This window comes from Pleurodeles waltl, chromosome 7 (assembly GCF_031143425.1).
Source record: "Pleurodeles waltl isolate 20211129_DDA chromosome 7, aPleWal1.hap1.20221129, whole genome shotgun sequence".
Lineage (NCBI taxonomy): Eukaryota > Metazoa > Chordata > Amphibia > Caudata > Salamandridae > Pleurodeles > Pleurodeles waltl.
Window position 1 is genome coordinate 1053323439 of NC_090446.1, and position 16215 is coordinate 1053339653.

General features: G+C 43.5%; 1 protein-coding gene across 2 annotated transcripts in view; it reads right to left on the bottom strand.

Moving 5' to 3' along the window:
- The window catches only part of PECAM1 (platelet and endothelial cell adhesion molecule 1), a 302864-nt gene that overhangs the window by 255752 nt on the left and 30897 nt on the right, over positions 1-16215 (bottom strand). For both annotated transcript variants that reach the window (XM_069199932.1, XM_069199933.1), the window contains exon 4: positions 1242-1541. In XM_069199932.1, coding sequence (XP_069056033.1) covers positions 1242-1541 — 300 coding nt within the window. The remainder of the gene's footprint in view (positions 1-1241; positions 1542-16215) is intronic.

Consider the following 16215-nt stretch of genomic DNA (forward strand, 5'->3'; position numbering starts at 1 on the left):
CGACATAGGGTCCTACTACCATACATGTGCTGCACACTTTCTGCACATGTATACATACTCAACACACATACACAGAATGTGAGCACAAGCCCTGAGTTTCTCATCAAAGTAGAGCTTTACACAAAAGGGATTAGTAGTCTGCTCTCTGTACTGATACAGAGCAAAAGGCATGGTCATACCCAAAATTCACAAAACGTAGTACACTGCCATCACCACTGTATGACGTTATGACTTTTACCCAAGCAATGGACAGTACTTCCGTGCCTAGTATGAGGGTATGCCTTGTGTGTTCCTCACAGTGAGGGACTGCAGTACCAGCGAGAGGCCCAGGGCTCGGTGCACACGCTAGATTAGCATTAAACCAGGGAAACAAACCCGTTCACAATGCAGGGGACATTCACATCCCAACAACTAGGTATCCTAACGTCAACATCTCTGCCGCCACAGTAACAACAGAAAAAGATTGCATGTAGGGAACGACAGCGAACAGTGGATATAGAGGAAACACCAATCTTGCACCAATGAAGTCAACTAGGTTTGGTGAAGTGAGGCGCCCCTACACTTCTTTCCTTTCAGATGGTACATTTTCAGATGTGAGCTAAAGAATAGGTGACATTACTACAACACACCAGATTTAGGTTTTGTGAAGTGTCCCGGCTCGTGGGGCAGCGAAGGCATTGATCATTAGATTTTCCAGCAAAGAAAGCCGACGTCCACGCAGAGTTTCACAACCAGTGCTATCAATATTGAGTTGAGCGATGGGAGGTTTATTAAGTACCCCTGCTCGCTCGTATAGGCATGGTCACTGTGACAAGTGCCTGCAAATGACACAGTGACAAAAAGTAGTATTTCCAGAGGCTGATACACAAAGCTGACTTCTGTGAAGAAATTTAGGAGGTCATAATGTCTGTGTCAAGTGTAAGACTCAACTATTGACAGAAAAAAATTGTTAAGTGGGCCTTCGAGGCTGTTATGGGTGAACTGTTTGCTCTCGAGCGTCAGTAGCTAATCAAGTCCAAGTATTTACTTTTCAGCACGGAACTTGTAGTCCTTATTTTGAAAATGGATCAACACGAATCCATTTGCCAGAGGGAACAGAACAGAACAAATGTGGCCTGGATGATCTACTTGCGCATGCAAATCGACAATTTGAGAGATAGCAGTTCACTGAAAACATCCAACATTAGCTTAAACAACATAAACATGCGTAGAAAGAATATAGGCAACATTAAATACAATACCTGCAACTGAGACTAGTGTTTGATTGCGCAACTCTGATATCTCAGGTTTCGACATTACTTCGATAGATGCATTGCACCCAAAACGTAGAAAGGCATCTCCTTCTGCAACCTGAAAAGTAGCGACTGCATAATTTTTATGCAGTGCTTTTCTGAAAACAACCTCCTTTTTTTGAATCTTATTCGTCTTAATGAAAGAAAAGGAAATGGGCGGCTTTTCATCTGGAACTTCACACCTCACTTCCACCGAATCACCTTCCTTTGCTTCTTTTGTGGAAACAGTAATGGTTGGCTCTGCTAGGCCTATAAAAACATGTTAAAAAGAAACGAGTCATTGAACATATACGGCATTATTGATTTTGCATGCAGTTAATAAAGTACAGAGCTAACTTTAATCACAGGGAAACAGATACAAGCAAGTTCTGGAAAAATCAGGATCTATATCTCAGGGCAGAGCCAAAACCTCTTTGTATTTCTGGAAGCAGCTATGATGCTTTGCCAGACCTATTGATATTGCATGGGGAAAAACATATGAACTTCTGGGCAAGGAAAACCATGAAAGGGAAGGGTTCGTGAAACCCTGAAAACTTGACCCACAAACAGAAGGTTCCTTGCATATTACTGTATCATGAGGTATAGGAAATAACATAGTAGGCGTGGACAAAAATTAAAAAATGAACATGAAAGGCAGAGTGAAACAAGCATTGGCAAAGCCAATAGATCTCACCTTGAGTACTAATTGGCTTTGCCAATGCCTTATGGTTTGGCAATGTTGTACAGCTTTGGCAGAAAGTACCTTTTTGCTGATGCTGCAACAAAAGTGACCAAAAGAAAAAAGTGAGCTGACTTAGCTGCTACTTGCAGCCATATCATTTTGTAGGCTCAAGTGCAGATGGGTGCTATTTTTAGGATCGAGCGCAAAGGGCCCTGTCCCTGGTGTAATCTCTCTGTGGGCTTGTAAACACGCCCATGTCAAGCCCATCAGTTTGGTTGGTTCGTGAGCTTGCCTTTTAAAATTAGCTGGATTTAATCAGTGAAAGGTATGCCTACGTCATGCCTTTTCCGGTTTTTAGCCCGCCTCCAGCGCACTGGTAAACTACTGAAAACATACGAGGCTCTGTATTTTCAGTACGGTTTCTGCACTATTTTTTTTACTTTATTTCATAGGTAGCACGACCTCGCTGGGTAGTGATAGAGTGCTTTGCATGACATCGATCCTGTTACATGGATAATTACACTTAAGCCGGTAACATGGATAATTGCACTTTTGCAGATATGTTTCAATGCAAGCAAGGTTCTGTTCCCTTTTGTGTGTTTGCTTTGCACTCATGGTGGCCATGGACTCGCTTATGTGAAACTATTTTACTTCTCAGTTTATGTGGCAAGAAAAGCCTAGTTAGGAGTTTACAAAGCTAATAGCTTTAAATCGAGTACACACAACACCCACTGCATTGCAAGGGCTTGTTTTATTTACTGACACAAGATAGATCTGTAAATTTAGGGGCACCTTTTTTAAAGCATTGGTGCTGGAACCCATTTGCCACCTGGCCCTCTAAGGATGTACACTAAACAGTAAAAAGAAAAAGGACCAGGTTTTGGGTGGGTGCAAGAGAGGAGCAGATGGGGGAGCAGGTTGGGGAAATATACCAAAAAACCCTACTAATAGTAAGCAATGGGTGGACTTTAAGCTCTCTGTAAGATCTTGGTGACCCCACCACATGTCTTTCGCAACCAGACAGCTTGCACTGTTTGGTAGGCCAGACCTAAAAACGAACAAAAGGAGCCACGCAGAAGTATGGGGATAAGGGCAAGTAAAGAGAAAGATTAACAAACATGTTATCAATGGAGCAGACCAACGCAAGAAAAAGTGGGTAGGGCTGGACACCAAGAGGGGGAAAGAAACAGAGAAAAGAAGAGCTTATAAGAATGAACAGGCACAGGCCTAGCAATGCGTAACACAAACAATGTAAAGCAAGATGGCAGCAATAAGCAAAGCTAGAGAAGAAGTTATAGCATTGCTGCCCTCTCCGTCCTCGCCTCCCTCGCTCCAATCAAGACCCCCGACCAAGATGAGTGTTTTTGTAGATCTCCACCCCCGTCACGCTTCCCCAGGTACCCCTGACACCTCTGTTGCAATTTAGACCCATGCCCCTGCTGGGGCCTGCTCGAGGAAACCCCCTCTATCCAAAGATACCGCAGCCCGGGAAGTACCGTCCCCGTCAAGGTTGACCAAGTACCCTTCAGCCCGCCCGTGCTACCTTTTCTGACCCGACCACTCCTTCCCTCGCAAACCTAACCCTTCCTCAATGGCGGCCCTGAATTTGGCCCTCTCTGCCATGCTCCTACCCTCCCAAGTGCCCCCTGCCTAAACACCTGCCCTTGCCCCCCCCCAACTCAACTCGCTGCCCTCTTACCGCCTTCCTGGACCCCACGACACCTTGCTGCCCCACCCTCCCCTCCCCTGCTCCGGCCAGAGCATTGTGCCTGGCCCCTCTCTCCCTCTGCAGGTCATAACTCTCCTGTCTTGCCCAAGTACTTGCGCTTCAAGGGGCTTCCTCATCTCCTTCCCATGTACACCCCACCTCATGCAGCCTGCTTGAATCTACCAAATGTAAATGTCCCTGTTGCCCCCTAGAAGCCCATGGGGCCCAGAGGACCACTCCCGCCCCAACACCACCCCACAGGGCCTCCTCCTCTTGCTGAATCTTAACCTCTGCGTGCGCAGCTGGGCACTCGGGCATAAGCCCTGCTTTCCAGCCTGCTGCACGTGCTCTTGGGCCGTTCTCCTCCCTTTTTAGCGGCCCTGCACTCCTACCCACGGCCCTGAGTTGCTGGGATCCAGCACGGCAGCTGACAGGCCAGCATCGCAACCGCCGCTGAAGCCCTTCTTGTCGGGCGGCCTGCGGACGCACAGCTGTCTCTGCCAGCAGATCCATTTGCGCTGCCTCCTGCAGAAGCCACAGGGCCCTGGCAACCTGCTCATCGGCATAGTTCACAGTAGACAGATCTCCCAGAAACTACGCTTCAAAACTCCCAAAAGCTCCTCTGACAAAAAACTCCTGCACTAACAGCCAGGCAAAGATCCATGTGCTCGGCTGATCCCCAAGCCCCTGCAGGACTCGAGTCGGGCGCAGGGCAGTTCAGTAATCCAACAAGGATGTTGAGGTGGGGGAGTTGTGGAACAAAATCCTTGTAAGTGGTGTAGGTAGGAAACAAGAATAAATAGGTAGAAAGACTCGGATAAGTGAGCAGAACAGGTAGAGTAGGTGCACGATTAGAGAGCTAAAGGCTATCAGACAGTTAAGAACAGACAGGAGAAACCAGAGGGAACGAAAAACTGGATTTAACAGAGAAACATGGGGAGGCTGCGAAAAGAGACTAAGGGCCAGATGTAGGAAGCATTTTGCATGGTGCAAACTGCAAAAATCGCAGTTTGCGCCATGCAAAATGCCCATCGCGATGCTCATTCACAATTTGCGAGTCGGTACCGACTTGCAAATTGTGAATGCGACTCGCAAATAGGAAGGGGTGTCCCATTCCTATTTGCAACTTGCATCGCGATGCTAAATTGCTTTGTGACCGCGAATACGGTCACAAAGCAATTTGCAGTTACCACCAGTGTCACACTGGTGGTAACCCATTCGCAAAAGGCAAGGGGTCCCCTTTGTGAATGTTGCCCAAAATGTTTTTTCAGAGCAAGCATTGGTCTAATGGACCACTGCCTACTCTGAAAAAACGAAACCAAATGGTTTCGCTATTTTTTTTATTTTGCAACTCGTTTTCCTTTAAGGAAAACGGGCTGCAAAATAAATTTCAAAAACTGCTTTATTTAAAAAGCAGTCACCATCCCTGTGAGTGCAGGGACTCGCTATGGGGTCGCAAAATGCGACCCACCTCATTAACATTAATGGGGTGGGTCTTTGCGACCCCATAGCAAATTGCAGACGGTGTCTGAGACACCGTTCTGCATCTGATTTTGCGAATCGGAAATTGTGAGTCGCACCGACTCGCAATTTCCGATTCGCAAAATCGGAACTTCCTACATCTGGCCCTTAGAGATGAAGATGAGCCTAATGTATGCAGTAAGTTATTTTTTTTATTGCAACGTTCAGCAATTGATACTAAAGATAAAATACTAAATGAAATATATTGTACCTACAAATCTAGAGGTATTATTTTGACAGAGTAAGGTGTAAAATTTGGATCAAAGAACAGACTGTGCTCTGATTGGTTTTTGTCAGAGAAAGCCTCCATATTTCCTGATAGTCCATGAAAGACTCACAAGATTAGCTTCAGTAATATAGTTTTTTCAACGGCTTAAAATTTCAACACATTAAAATATGCAAGCCGAAAATGGATCAGCATTCAGTGACTGTCAGAGTCGTCAGTGCAATACAAGAGTAAATTCAGAGACAAAATTAAGTTACGCCGTGTGTTGGAAACATTTGTCCCTACATAAGGTATATCGGAGAAGTCCACAGGTCCTTCTCAGGCTGGAAATGGTGAAGTGCAGACTCCTACGGAGTCAGGAATGTTATGGGATAGGTGAGGGGCGGCAGACCCATTGCACTCATAGTTTTGGAATGTCTCCCACAGGCCCTAGACATTAGTGCAACAGAAATATCCTCAGGCCTAAGTTAGAGTTTGGCTGACCCATTACAAATGTGATGGGTATCCTGTTAACCCTATCACAAGTGCCAGGGGATATAATGCACTTGTAATAAGGCAGAGGGTTATCTGTCACGTTTGTGATGGAGTAATCTTACACCAAACTGTAAATTGGGCCCCTTGTGTCTATTTTGGCCAGCTATACTGTAAGTGCCTTGTGGCTTAGGGGTAACTTAACTTCCTAGAACCCATCTCCACATATGTTTCAGTCTGCTGGCCCTTGTTTTTAGTCCTCTTTATCAGCGTCCTTTCCATCTTGGGTACTACAGTTTGCATTTCTTCCATTGATGGTTACAAGACAAGTTCCCAGATCTCTGGCCTTATCCCAGTTATAGGAGGAAACAGCAACAGAGAGAGCTTGGCTTCTGGAAAACTTCTAGCTAAGCTGGTGAAATAGCGCTTGTTCATAAAACACAGACGAGAGCTGACTACAGAGGCCCAATATTTATCATATTTTATTGGCCGTGGCAGCTAGTCAGGGCCAAACTAACGACCAAGCAACATTAAAATAATAGTGAATGCCACTGCTTCCGAGTTTGCTTTTCCCATGGGCTTCTGCAGGACATAAGAGATGGAACCAAATGATCAGTTTGTTGATTCCACTGAATGTGGCAAGTCAAATACTTCCAGCTAGATCTACCTGTTTCGTGACAATGTGCTCACCAGCACAAGAGGAAAGGGGAATGCTGTAACTCTGTAGCCTGAACTGAATAGATCCATATACTGCCGATTCCCCATATAATTGCCTGTATCCACTTCTTCATGTCATTTTTGGAAAAATGAATTTATGACTTTAGTAAAATCATTACTCCAATTGGCACCTCTTCATCACCCCTGTACTATTGGGTCCAGAATGCTGGCATGAAGTGCCTCTGGTCAGATGGAGCGAGGCAGTTCAGGATGACCCTTCAGGTTTTGGTGAAGAACAAATGGAGAACAAACATCACTTCAGAACGTCATATTATCACAGAGGTCAGGTACTGTGGCGGGCTAAGGTCTTTGATTTCACTGGATATGGATTTCAATGTCTCACCACACTTAGAAATGTATGGGTTCACTGAGGTTCTGGCAACAGGAACAGCAACATGTAAGCTATCATTCACAATGGAAAAGACACCTGGAACAAGAGCCCATCCATTTTGGCCCACATTTACTGTGCATCCTAGAGGACATCATTTCCATTCTTAATGGTCTACTAAGAACACAACACACACATAACATATTTTATGTCACTTATCCTAGAATCAGCTGCCACCAACCCTCAGTCTCCCTCTAGCCTGGTATGGGAGAGGAGCAGCCATTATTGACTATCAGAGCTGTACATTTTGGGTGCACTTCTTCATCAACAAAGTCTGGTGCTCTGTTGGGGAACATTAGCAAATCATGAATTACCCGGAGTGTATTTACAGATTGTTGTGTCCACAAGACTAAAGTCATGGGGTGCGTTAGAAAAAGTAGGGTCAAATGAAGAATTTGAGCCTGATTTAAATATTGGCGGAGTGGAAACTCCGTCTCACCAGCAACAGAGTTCCCTCCCTACCAACATAATGGGCTGCCCACCCGATTTAGAATCAGGTGGACTATAGGTCTGTCGACAGTGGAGACTACTTTGTCTCCACAGAGGTCAGAACCCTCCAATGGCCCAACAGAGTAGGGGCCATCAGTGGTTTGGTTATATATCCACCCACCTAATTTAGATGGGTGGCTATAGAGTTTATTTAATTGACCATCACCTCCAGAAAAAACCTGGTGGTAAGGGCCACTGAAAAATGCTCAGTGCCACGCTCCTCATGGGAGAAAACCTTCAGGTCAAAGGGGGGAGGGGGAAAGGGTTGGTCAGTGCTTTTTTTGTTTTCAAAATGAAAATCCCTCTTTTGGATTTTCTTTTTGAAAGCAAGAACAACATTGTAAGTTTTCCGTACAGTTCCATCATGTTGATGGAGCAGTCTGTCAAACTTACAATGCATTGGCAGGAACTGTTGTGACGGCAGTTCCTGCCAATGTTAGAAATGTCCAATGGGCCAAAGGACATTTCTAAATTTAGCAGGAAGCACTTCCATCAGAGCAATGGAGTAGTTTACTCCGTCCCCCTGGAGGAGAAGCTGGCCACCCTTCCATATATCAATTGAGTCACTTCCTCGCTACAAATATATTGAAAACTGTTATTCCTATTTTCACCTATGTCTCTTGATTTTTTTATTATTTTTCTATGGGATTTAGCTTATAAATGTTTTGGATTTTTAGGAACCTCATTTATTCTTTACTTTCTTTATTCTTGCAATGAAGTGTTTTTAAATGGTTGATCCTTGCACTTGCTAGAACCTCCCTGAGAGTTAGCTTTGAGCTCTGGCCTTGTCTGGTCCTCGGTCAAGGGTCGCAGAAAGACATCTACAGAGCAGGTTTGCCTTTCTCTGTGCAGACTTCCCTGTCGGCTATTGTTAGAGCTCTGCTAAAGCACACATACGTTTATAGAACTACTCCTCTACTTTACCTTTGAAAGGGGGTTTTCAAACTGATGTGTTCCCTGCCTCTTGATGTAACTGCAGTAACAAAATGACCTCTTTGACAAAAGTAGTAACCCGCTTATCTATTTGCATTAGATCCACTTTGTGATCTGCATGGTACACGTTCTTTAAAGCAGTCATATTAAACCTCTGAGCTACCTTAAATCTTCCCCTAGAGGAAACGCACCCCCCCCCCCGGGCAGAACATCAATCACCAGAGTTATCTGGACATATTTATTATTGGTTGGAAATTGCTGGAGGCAAGGAAGGCTGTAGTGGGTGCTTTTAAAACCATAATATACCTGCAAACATGGTGCCCCCACCCAAAGTCAGCACCAGATGCGGTGGCACCGGTTGCACCACCCTAGAGCTGGCCCTGGCTCTGCTACATACTGTACAGACTGATGAGAACTGAGTAATGACTCATAGCTGGTGAGGAGGCTCTGAGCACACTGAAAACCATTGCCAAGTCCTTCCAGGTGAGTGACAACTACGATAATTATGTCTATTCCTGCCATGCACCCTGGATGAATTGCAGCAGGCCTCTCTGGTAATGTTGTTCACTCCTGGTTCATTCAGGAACAATGACATTTCTGAGGGCTATACATGTTTAGCCTGAAGTTCGAGCTGCAAAGAAGTGACCTTTCTCTTACGGTTCACCTAGAAGGTGACCAACACCAGCAGGGCTTTTCAAGAGAATAACTAAACATGCAAAAGAAGGCAAGCATCAATGTTTGCGTTGATGGAACATGTTCAGAGAGCACTTGGAAACTGTTCATTACTCGACCACCAGGGAACCTGTCATTTGTTTGTTGGCCTATGCAAGGGTCTCCTTCCCAAGTCAAGGGATGTTCACCTTATCATTTTAAGGACTGTGACTAGAGAGGAGGAAGGGTGCTAAGGTCGACTTGATTTTGTCCTGCATTCTGACTACTCTGAGCCTAAAGTGTGGCACTCATCTTAATGAGAGGAGTGGAAGCTCATAGGTTGATAAGGTACTGATATTACCAAATTCCCATATGTATGTGGATGCTGGCACAGGCATGGTTTCCACAACTGACCCAGCATTATGGGAATTCCGAGCAATTATTTGATAAGAAGGTCACTTTCACATCCCAAAACTCAGTCTAGTCTACTTTTCGCACACTTACTGCATCTGAAACATTCCCATCGGACGGTGCCGGGATACTGAGAAGAAATGTGCGATGGGAAGCCATGTTACGCTCCGAATAGGCATTCAGATTTGAAAAAAAAACAAATATTCAAATTGGGCATTGTTAATAGTAAAATGCATGGATATACTGCTTACATACACATTTGATAACAAATGCATAGGCATTTTACATGACATGTTGTTTATTTTATTGTTACTCTTAAAATGTCATGGCAAGGGTATTATGGAAGACAAAGAGAACAGACTAATTCTACGGTACTGTGGGCCTAACCTACTAAAATTCCATTTGCAAAAAGTGGTTGCAAATTGTGCACCGACTTTTTGACAAGGGAATTTGATTTTGCGGACTGATAGATGCACTGCTAGGTCGGTTTGCAAAATCAGTATTTGCAGGGGCGTAAAACGACCTGCCTAATTTGCGACCCCCTGTGATTGGCTGCAAACATAGGGATAGTTTCAAGAGACAGCAGACCACCATCTCTATGTCTGCATTCCCAAACGGGAAACTTTTTTCTAAAGCAGCCCGAGTTCCTTAAAAGAAGTTGGGCTGTGCTTAAAATAACTGTTCTCAGGTGCCACTGCCTACTCCCTCTGAGGCTGCAAACCAGGGGGCTACATGTACAAATATTTGGAATTACGATTTCATGCAAATCGCAACTAGGAAATCACAATTTCAAATGTAAGAAACTCCAATGAGCTTCTTTTGCGATTCCCAGTGGGTCGCAAACAGACTTACTTCATTAATATTAGTGAGCTCAGTTGCGATTTGCGACCCACTGGGAATCGCAAAAATCACAGGGATGGTGGCCTGCTGGTGTCAGCAGACCACCATGTCTGTGATTGCTTTTAAATAAAGCAATCTTTTATTTTTAAACGCAGCCCATTTTCCTTAAATGAAAACAGAGTGTGTTTAAAAAGAAAAAAAGGAAACGGTACAGTTTCATTTTTTAAGAGTATGCAGTGGTCCGTGGGACCACTGCCTGCTCTTATAAAACATTTTTGCATTTCCTTAAGGACCCCTCCCCCTTTGCGAAAGGGTTACCACCAATTTGACATTGGTGCTAACCGCAATTGTTTTGCGACCGCATTCGCAGTCACTAAACAATCATGCATACCATTTAGATTCAGTATTAGGAAGAGACGCCCTGGACGCGCCCCTTCCTAATACCGAATCACTAAACCAAAATTGCAATTCAATAACAAGTTACTGAATCGCAGTTTGGGCTTTGTACGTCCCAAAAAGCATTTTTCTTATCGGCCCATTGCGACTTGAAAAGTGCTTTGTACATGTGGCCCCAGATTCCCAAAGGGGAAGGGTTTCCAAAGGAACCCTTCTCCTTTTTCAATCAATTACCAGCAAGGCTGGACTGGCTGTACTGGGCATCAGGCTTTTCTCCGGGAGGCTGGAAGGGTGGGGGCCGCTTTTGAAGCAGTGCAGCAGTGTTAAAAGCACTGCAGAGTTCCTTGTATATTCAACAGTTTTCAGGCAACAATAAAAGTGCCAAAATAATTTTGGTGATTAATGTACCTACTGGAGAGAGGTCAGAGTTTTGTCTAGTGGTAGGTTTGACTCATCTAAGGTAACTGAGAGGGTTAATATGCCTGCTGCAAAGTACACGTACTATGCAGATCACAGAACAGTATTTTATGTGCAGTGCTCAGTGAGATAATGCTTTTGTAACGGAGATATTTTTGTTACTGTACAGTTCATAAGTTACAATCATAATCCAGGACAGTGAGCTTTGAACCGCCATCAAAGAGCTGCATGAAAACTGAATGGTACAGGTTAGAAAGTTTTTTTTTTCCTAGTCTTTGATTATCCTAAGTTTGCTAAAAAGGGTTTGTTTAGGTAGAAATAAATTGTTATTAGTAAAGTAAAACCTAACCACTGTTACATTTTAAATCCTGAGTTTCTGTTTCCCCAGAACAAGCACTCTTAAACAATGCCTACCAGTATGTACGACATTTGAATAGTACACCTTGTAGTCTCCTTTGTCTTATGTAACATTTTCGTTACACTGATTTATACACACATGATTCTTTGTCCCTGTATGTGTGTGTGTGTAATGTGAAGTGCTCCAACACCCTACGCTGGTAAGAGAGGTGCTATAAAACAAATGAAATACATGTAAGAGAGAGGCTGTGGAGCAGGGCAGGACTGGTTACAGTGGGCATCGGGCGTTTCTCCAGGAGGCTGGGGACTGGGGGCAGTTTTGCAGCAGTAGGGGCCGGTTTTGTTCCTGTGGACCAGGTGTGCAGCAGTGCGATAATTTTGGCATCCAGTAACAAAAGCAGCAGTGCTTCACACTTTCAGCCCCCACCACCCTGGGGCATGGTCCGACAAAACTGCCAGTGCTACCTTCGGTTCTCAGTTCAGCCTTGCTAAGGAGAGATGAGAGACACTGTTAGAGGGTGATGGTGAGGGACTCATTGAAAAGACCCAAAAAGATTGCTGTATCCTGGTAAGGTCATCATTTACTATGCTTTCAAACTAATATAATTGAATATATTATGAAAAATGTGTTGTAGAATCCACTGTTTTTGTCATTGTTTCCCAACTTTTCTTGGGAGGTGGGGGATGGAGAACCCACCAAGCCCCCATTGTAGTGGTCAGGCTTGCCTGCTATGCATGCTGTAGGGGCTGGCCTGACAAAATTTGCCAGGGCTGCTTTGGGTTTCCAGTCTGGCCCTGATTATCACCTCCTTCTTTGAAGACTCAGTAACTGGTAAATGATTTGCGACTAGAACTGCAGTCACAAGCCATTGATACATAAGTTACCAAAGTGAAATTTAGAAGGAATGCTTCTTTCAACCCATTTTACAAGTTGGAAAAACATCACTGAATCATAAAAAGGCTTTTGTACATAACAAATATGGATTTTGCAGTCACAAACCCAGTAATTTTGCATAGTTCTTTAGTGCATCTCACCCCTAATTCTATGTCAGGACGAGGATTAAGTATATAACTTTCTTCTTTATTCTCCAGCAGCCTTTATAAACCAAACAGACTACATTTCTATGAGCCCAGTCCATCCAGTCCGGTGACAGTTATCTCATGAAGAGATGTGAATGCTTCGTGTCGCTCCCCTTTCTTCGATGCTACAGCAACTGATAAATACCTCTCCTCAATTCTCTTTAAAACTATGGTAGATTTGGGTTATTATGACAAGGTTTTTTCTTGGAACCGCCTTTTGTGATCTCTTTTTCTGACTCCCTTGGTGGTTGCTGTGCAGCGTGGAGGATGCACTCACATGCAGAGTCCTAAGACGACTAGAGGGTGCACATCTAATCGAGGTCCTGATCCTCTACCCGTTCACAGTTCATGGCGCAAGTCTCCATGCTCTGTCACCCTGCCTCTTCCTCTTAGAAGGCCTCACTAGAATATGGCGCCTTCTTACAATGGCAGCGGTCAGTCAGGGACTCTGCCCCCATTTAGCCTGGAGCTTGATGTCCGAGTGGGATCTGCATCTGCCAAAAACAACTCAAGTTTGTCCAGGCTGAGCCCATCAATCTGTATATGAGAGACCCCATTAATCCATTACAAAATTGCAACCTTGGTTGTTAGCAAAATCTTTAAGACCCTCAGGGGCATAGTCACAAACCCCGTGCGCCGCTGGCGTGTCACTTTTTGGGATGCACTATTTGTGATGCACCGTCGGTGCATTATGCAGACCCATATCTACAAGGCCATGCAAAACCACTTTGCGTGGCTTTTTATGGCCTTGTAGATATGGTGTATAACAACGCAGCGCAAGTCACTGGGTTGCCTTACACTGTGTCAGGGAAGCGTGCCACGTGTGTCGCAACGGTTGTTCCCAACCAACACCCATGGGTTTGGACACATTCTCAGATTTACAAGAATCTGTAAACCTGAGGATGCTTCAGAAAAGTACGCGTCTCCAGGGGAGGTGCAACAAGGAGAAATATCTTTATTTTCCTCATTCTTTCCTCTTTCCATGTATCTTGTAAATACAGTGCTTTTCTGCCCTTTTACTGCAGTGCAGGGCTGCGCAGCAAGTTCACTTGCTGCTCTGCGCTGCCCGGCACCACAGGGATTGTAAATATGTTCCTCAAGGTATGAATGTAAATACAGGGTGTATGTATATGTTGACCCCATAGAAGGCTACTCAAAAAGAATAAAGAAGATTTTTTTGCCATTGGAAGCTGTGCCGCTTATTTCTTTTCCACTGTGGAGATATGGGAGAGTCTGCTTGTGAGACTTTGGGCTAAAGTGGAAGTGTTGGATGCAATAAATATATATATCTTCATAAAAAAAAAAAACAAAGGTTAGGGATGTTATTGCTAGGAAATAGAATTAAAAAAACACAGAAATTCACTTAAGAACCAAAGGTTACAGGGACATTACAGTTAGGTTCCTAATTTACTCGCACAAAACCTTGAAATTCAGCATTTATAGTTAGAGTTACATCAAGTAACTACAGCTCGCACTGTAAGGTAACTATAACTTGGGGTATGACCATCCAACCCTGCATGCATAAGTCTCTGAGTGGGTCTGTGAGTGTGTGCAGGAGCTCCCACCAAGCAAAAGCAAATAGCTATGTCCCGGGTCTGGGCACCCCGAGACATAGCAGGAGCCGGCCCTGGGCATGGTGGTGGGCCCTGAGGCTCATAAACCCTCAGGAGGGGGGCACTGTGTGCCCCCTCCTTTTTTTATAAACAAGAGTCTCAGGAGGGGTGCGCCATTTGCCTTCTCCTTTTCTTAAATAATGCCTCGTCACTTGGCCCACTCAGGGGCTTTTTTCAAAACAAGCGCAGGAGTCTGTACTTGGTTTTTTCTTAATTTTCGCTGGAGTCACGGTTCTGCCATCTAGAACCCCAGCACCAGAGCTAAGGGGTCAGGGTGTCCCTACCCTGACCTCTTTTCTTTTTTTAAATAATTTTTTCAGGGACTCAGCTGAAGCTGAGTCCCAAGATGGCTGCCAACACTACTGGTTGAAGTGTTGGCAGTCAATCATTTCTCAACACGAGATTGAGAGTGTTTGCAGAGCCTTCGTGTCCCTATATATACAATTTTTTTTTCTCCTTAATATCTCCAAAAATACTGGATGGATTTACACCAAAGAACAAAAAGGAAACTTTCTCGACAAACAGCTAAGTTTCTGCCAAATTTTGTGTAATTCCATCCAGCGGTTCGGACTGTAGTTGTGTTCAAAAACCCTTCAGGAATTAACATGAGGAAAACACATATTAGGACCCCCCTTTTTCTTGGACCCGCTTGATGGACCACCCCAAAACTTTCCAGACAGCAGCTTAAGTGAGTGTTGAATGTTTTTGGAAAATTTTGTAAGATTCATCAACCAACGGGTGCCAAAGATATAGGCAAGCCAAAAAACTAAAACTATGACTACCTGGTGGGTACCGCCACTTGGTAATATATATATATTGATATAGATAATAAATATATATATATACATATATATATATATATATAAAAATATATATATAGATATATCCCTAAACTTGGGAACTACCCAGAGTTCTCTCTTTCGTTTTGTATAATTTATGCGTCACTCTAACCCTGAAAGGGTTTTGTTTTGACTTATACTGGTTGCTCCCTTGTGTCTGGACAAAGCTAAACCTCTCTGAAGAGATTTAATGACATTGAAACACATGTTAGGGGTTGCTTTTGCTTATTCCTGGTTGGCTTCGATGGTATTTTATCAATCCAAAGCTGTAACACTGAGCCTGGAGTGGTGAAAGGCTTTTGTCATTTTACAGGTTGGCAAGGATGGCACTGAGGTAATCCTATGCTTAAAGATTTTGCTGTATAAATGTCAAAAGACGTTGTCATTTTCTAGCTCGACATGGATGGCACTGTGCCAATCCTATGCTTAAACACTTTGCTAGAAAAACAGGTGTTTGAGTTGCGCAAATGTAGAGTGTTGCTGGTGTTGCAGGGTGCTCCTTACTGGAGCTGTTCTCCACCTAAACTTGGGACTAACCGGAGTGCTCTCTTTTGTTTTGCATAATTTATGCGCCACTATAACCCTGAAAATATATATAAATATGTATATGTTTGTGTATATGTGTGTGTATATATATATATATATATGTATATAAACATAGATATATGTCATATATATATGTATATATATATATATATATATCTCCACACTCCGTTCCGTTTGACTAAAAGGAAAACACCTCGGTCAGCGATGTCTTCAATTATAAATTTATTTGGCAAAATAAAACTTTACCCGACACGTTTCAGGAATCAATATTCCCTTGTTCATGGGCATTACCTTGTCCATATTTTCATTTTTATTTATCAACCGGCATAAACAACATAAATGATGGGTCTCAAGTGTTCCTCTTTTCACCACAACTAATGCGGCCATCTTTGAACATGTTTTTATAGGCACATATTCTTTGCTTCTCCTATTATATCTACTGTAATGCAATTATTTCTTATATAGTCTGCGTTTTTACAAAACATCAATCCAGAATTTATCATATAATATGAATTATATAATATGAATTATAAACACTCTATCTCTTTATATCAAAATCCATAATAAATGCTTATTTATTTTCTTATACTATTTCATTCAAAGTGGGTTATGTAGACTTCTATAATCCCAATTTTTAATACCCTGGACACATGACATTT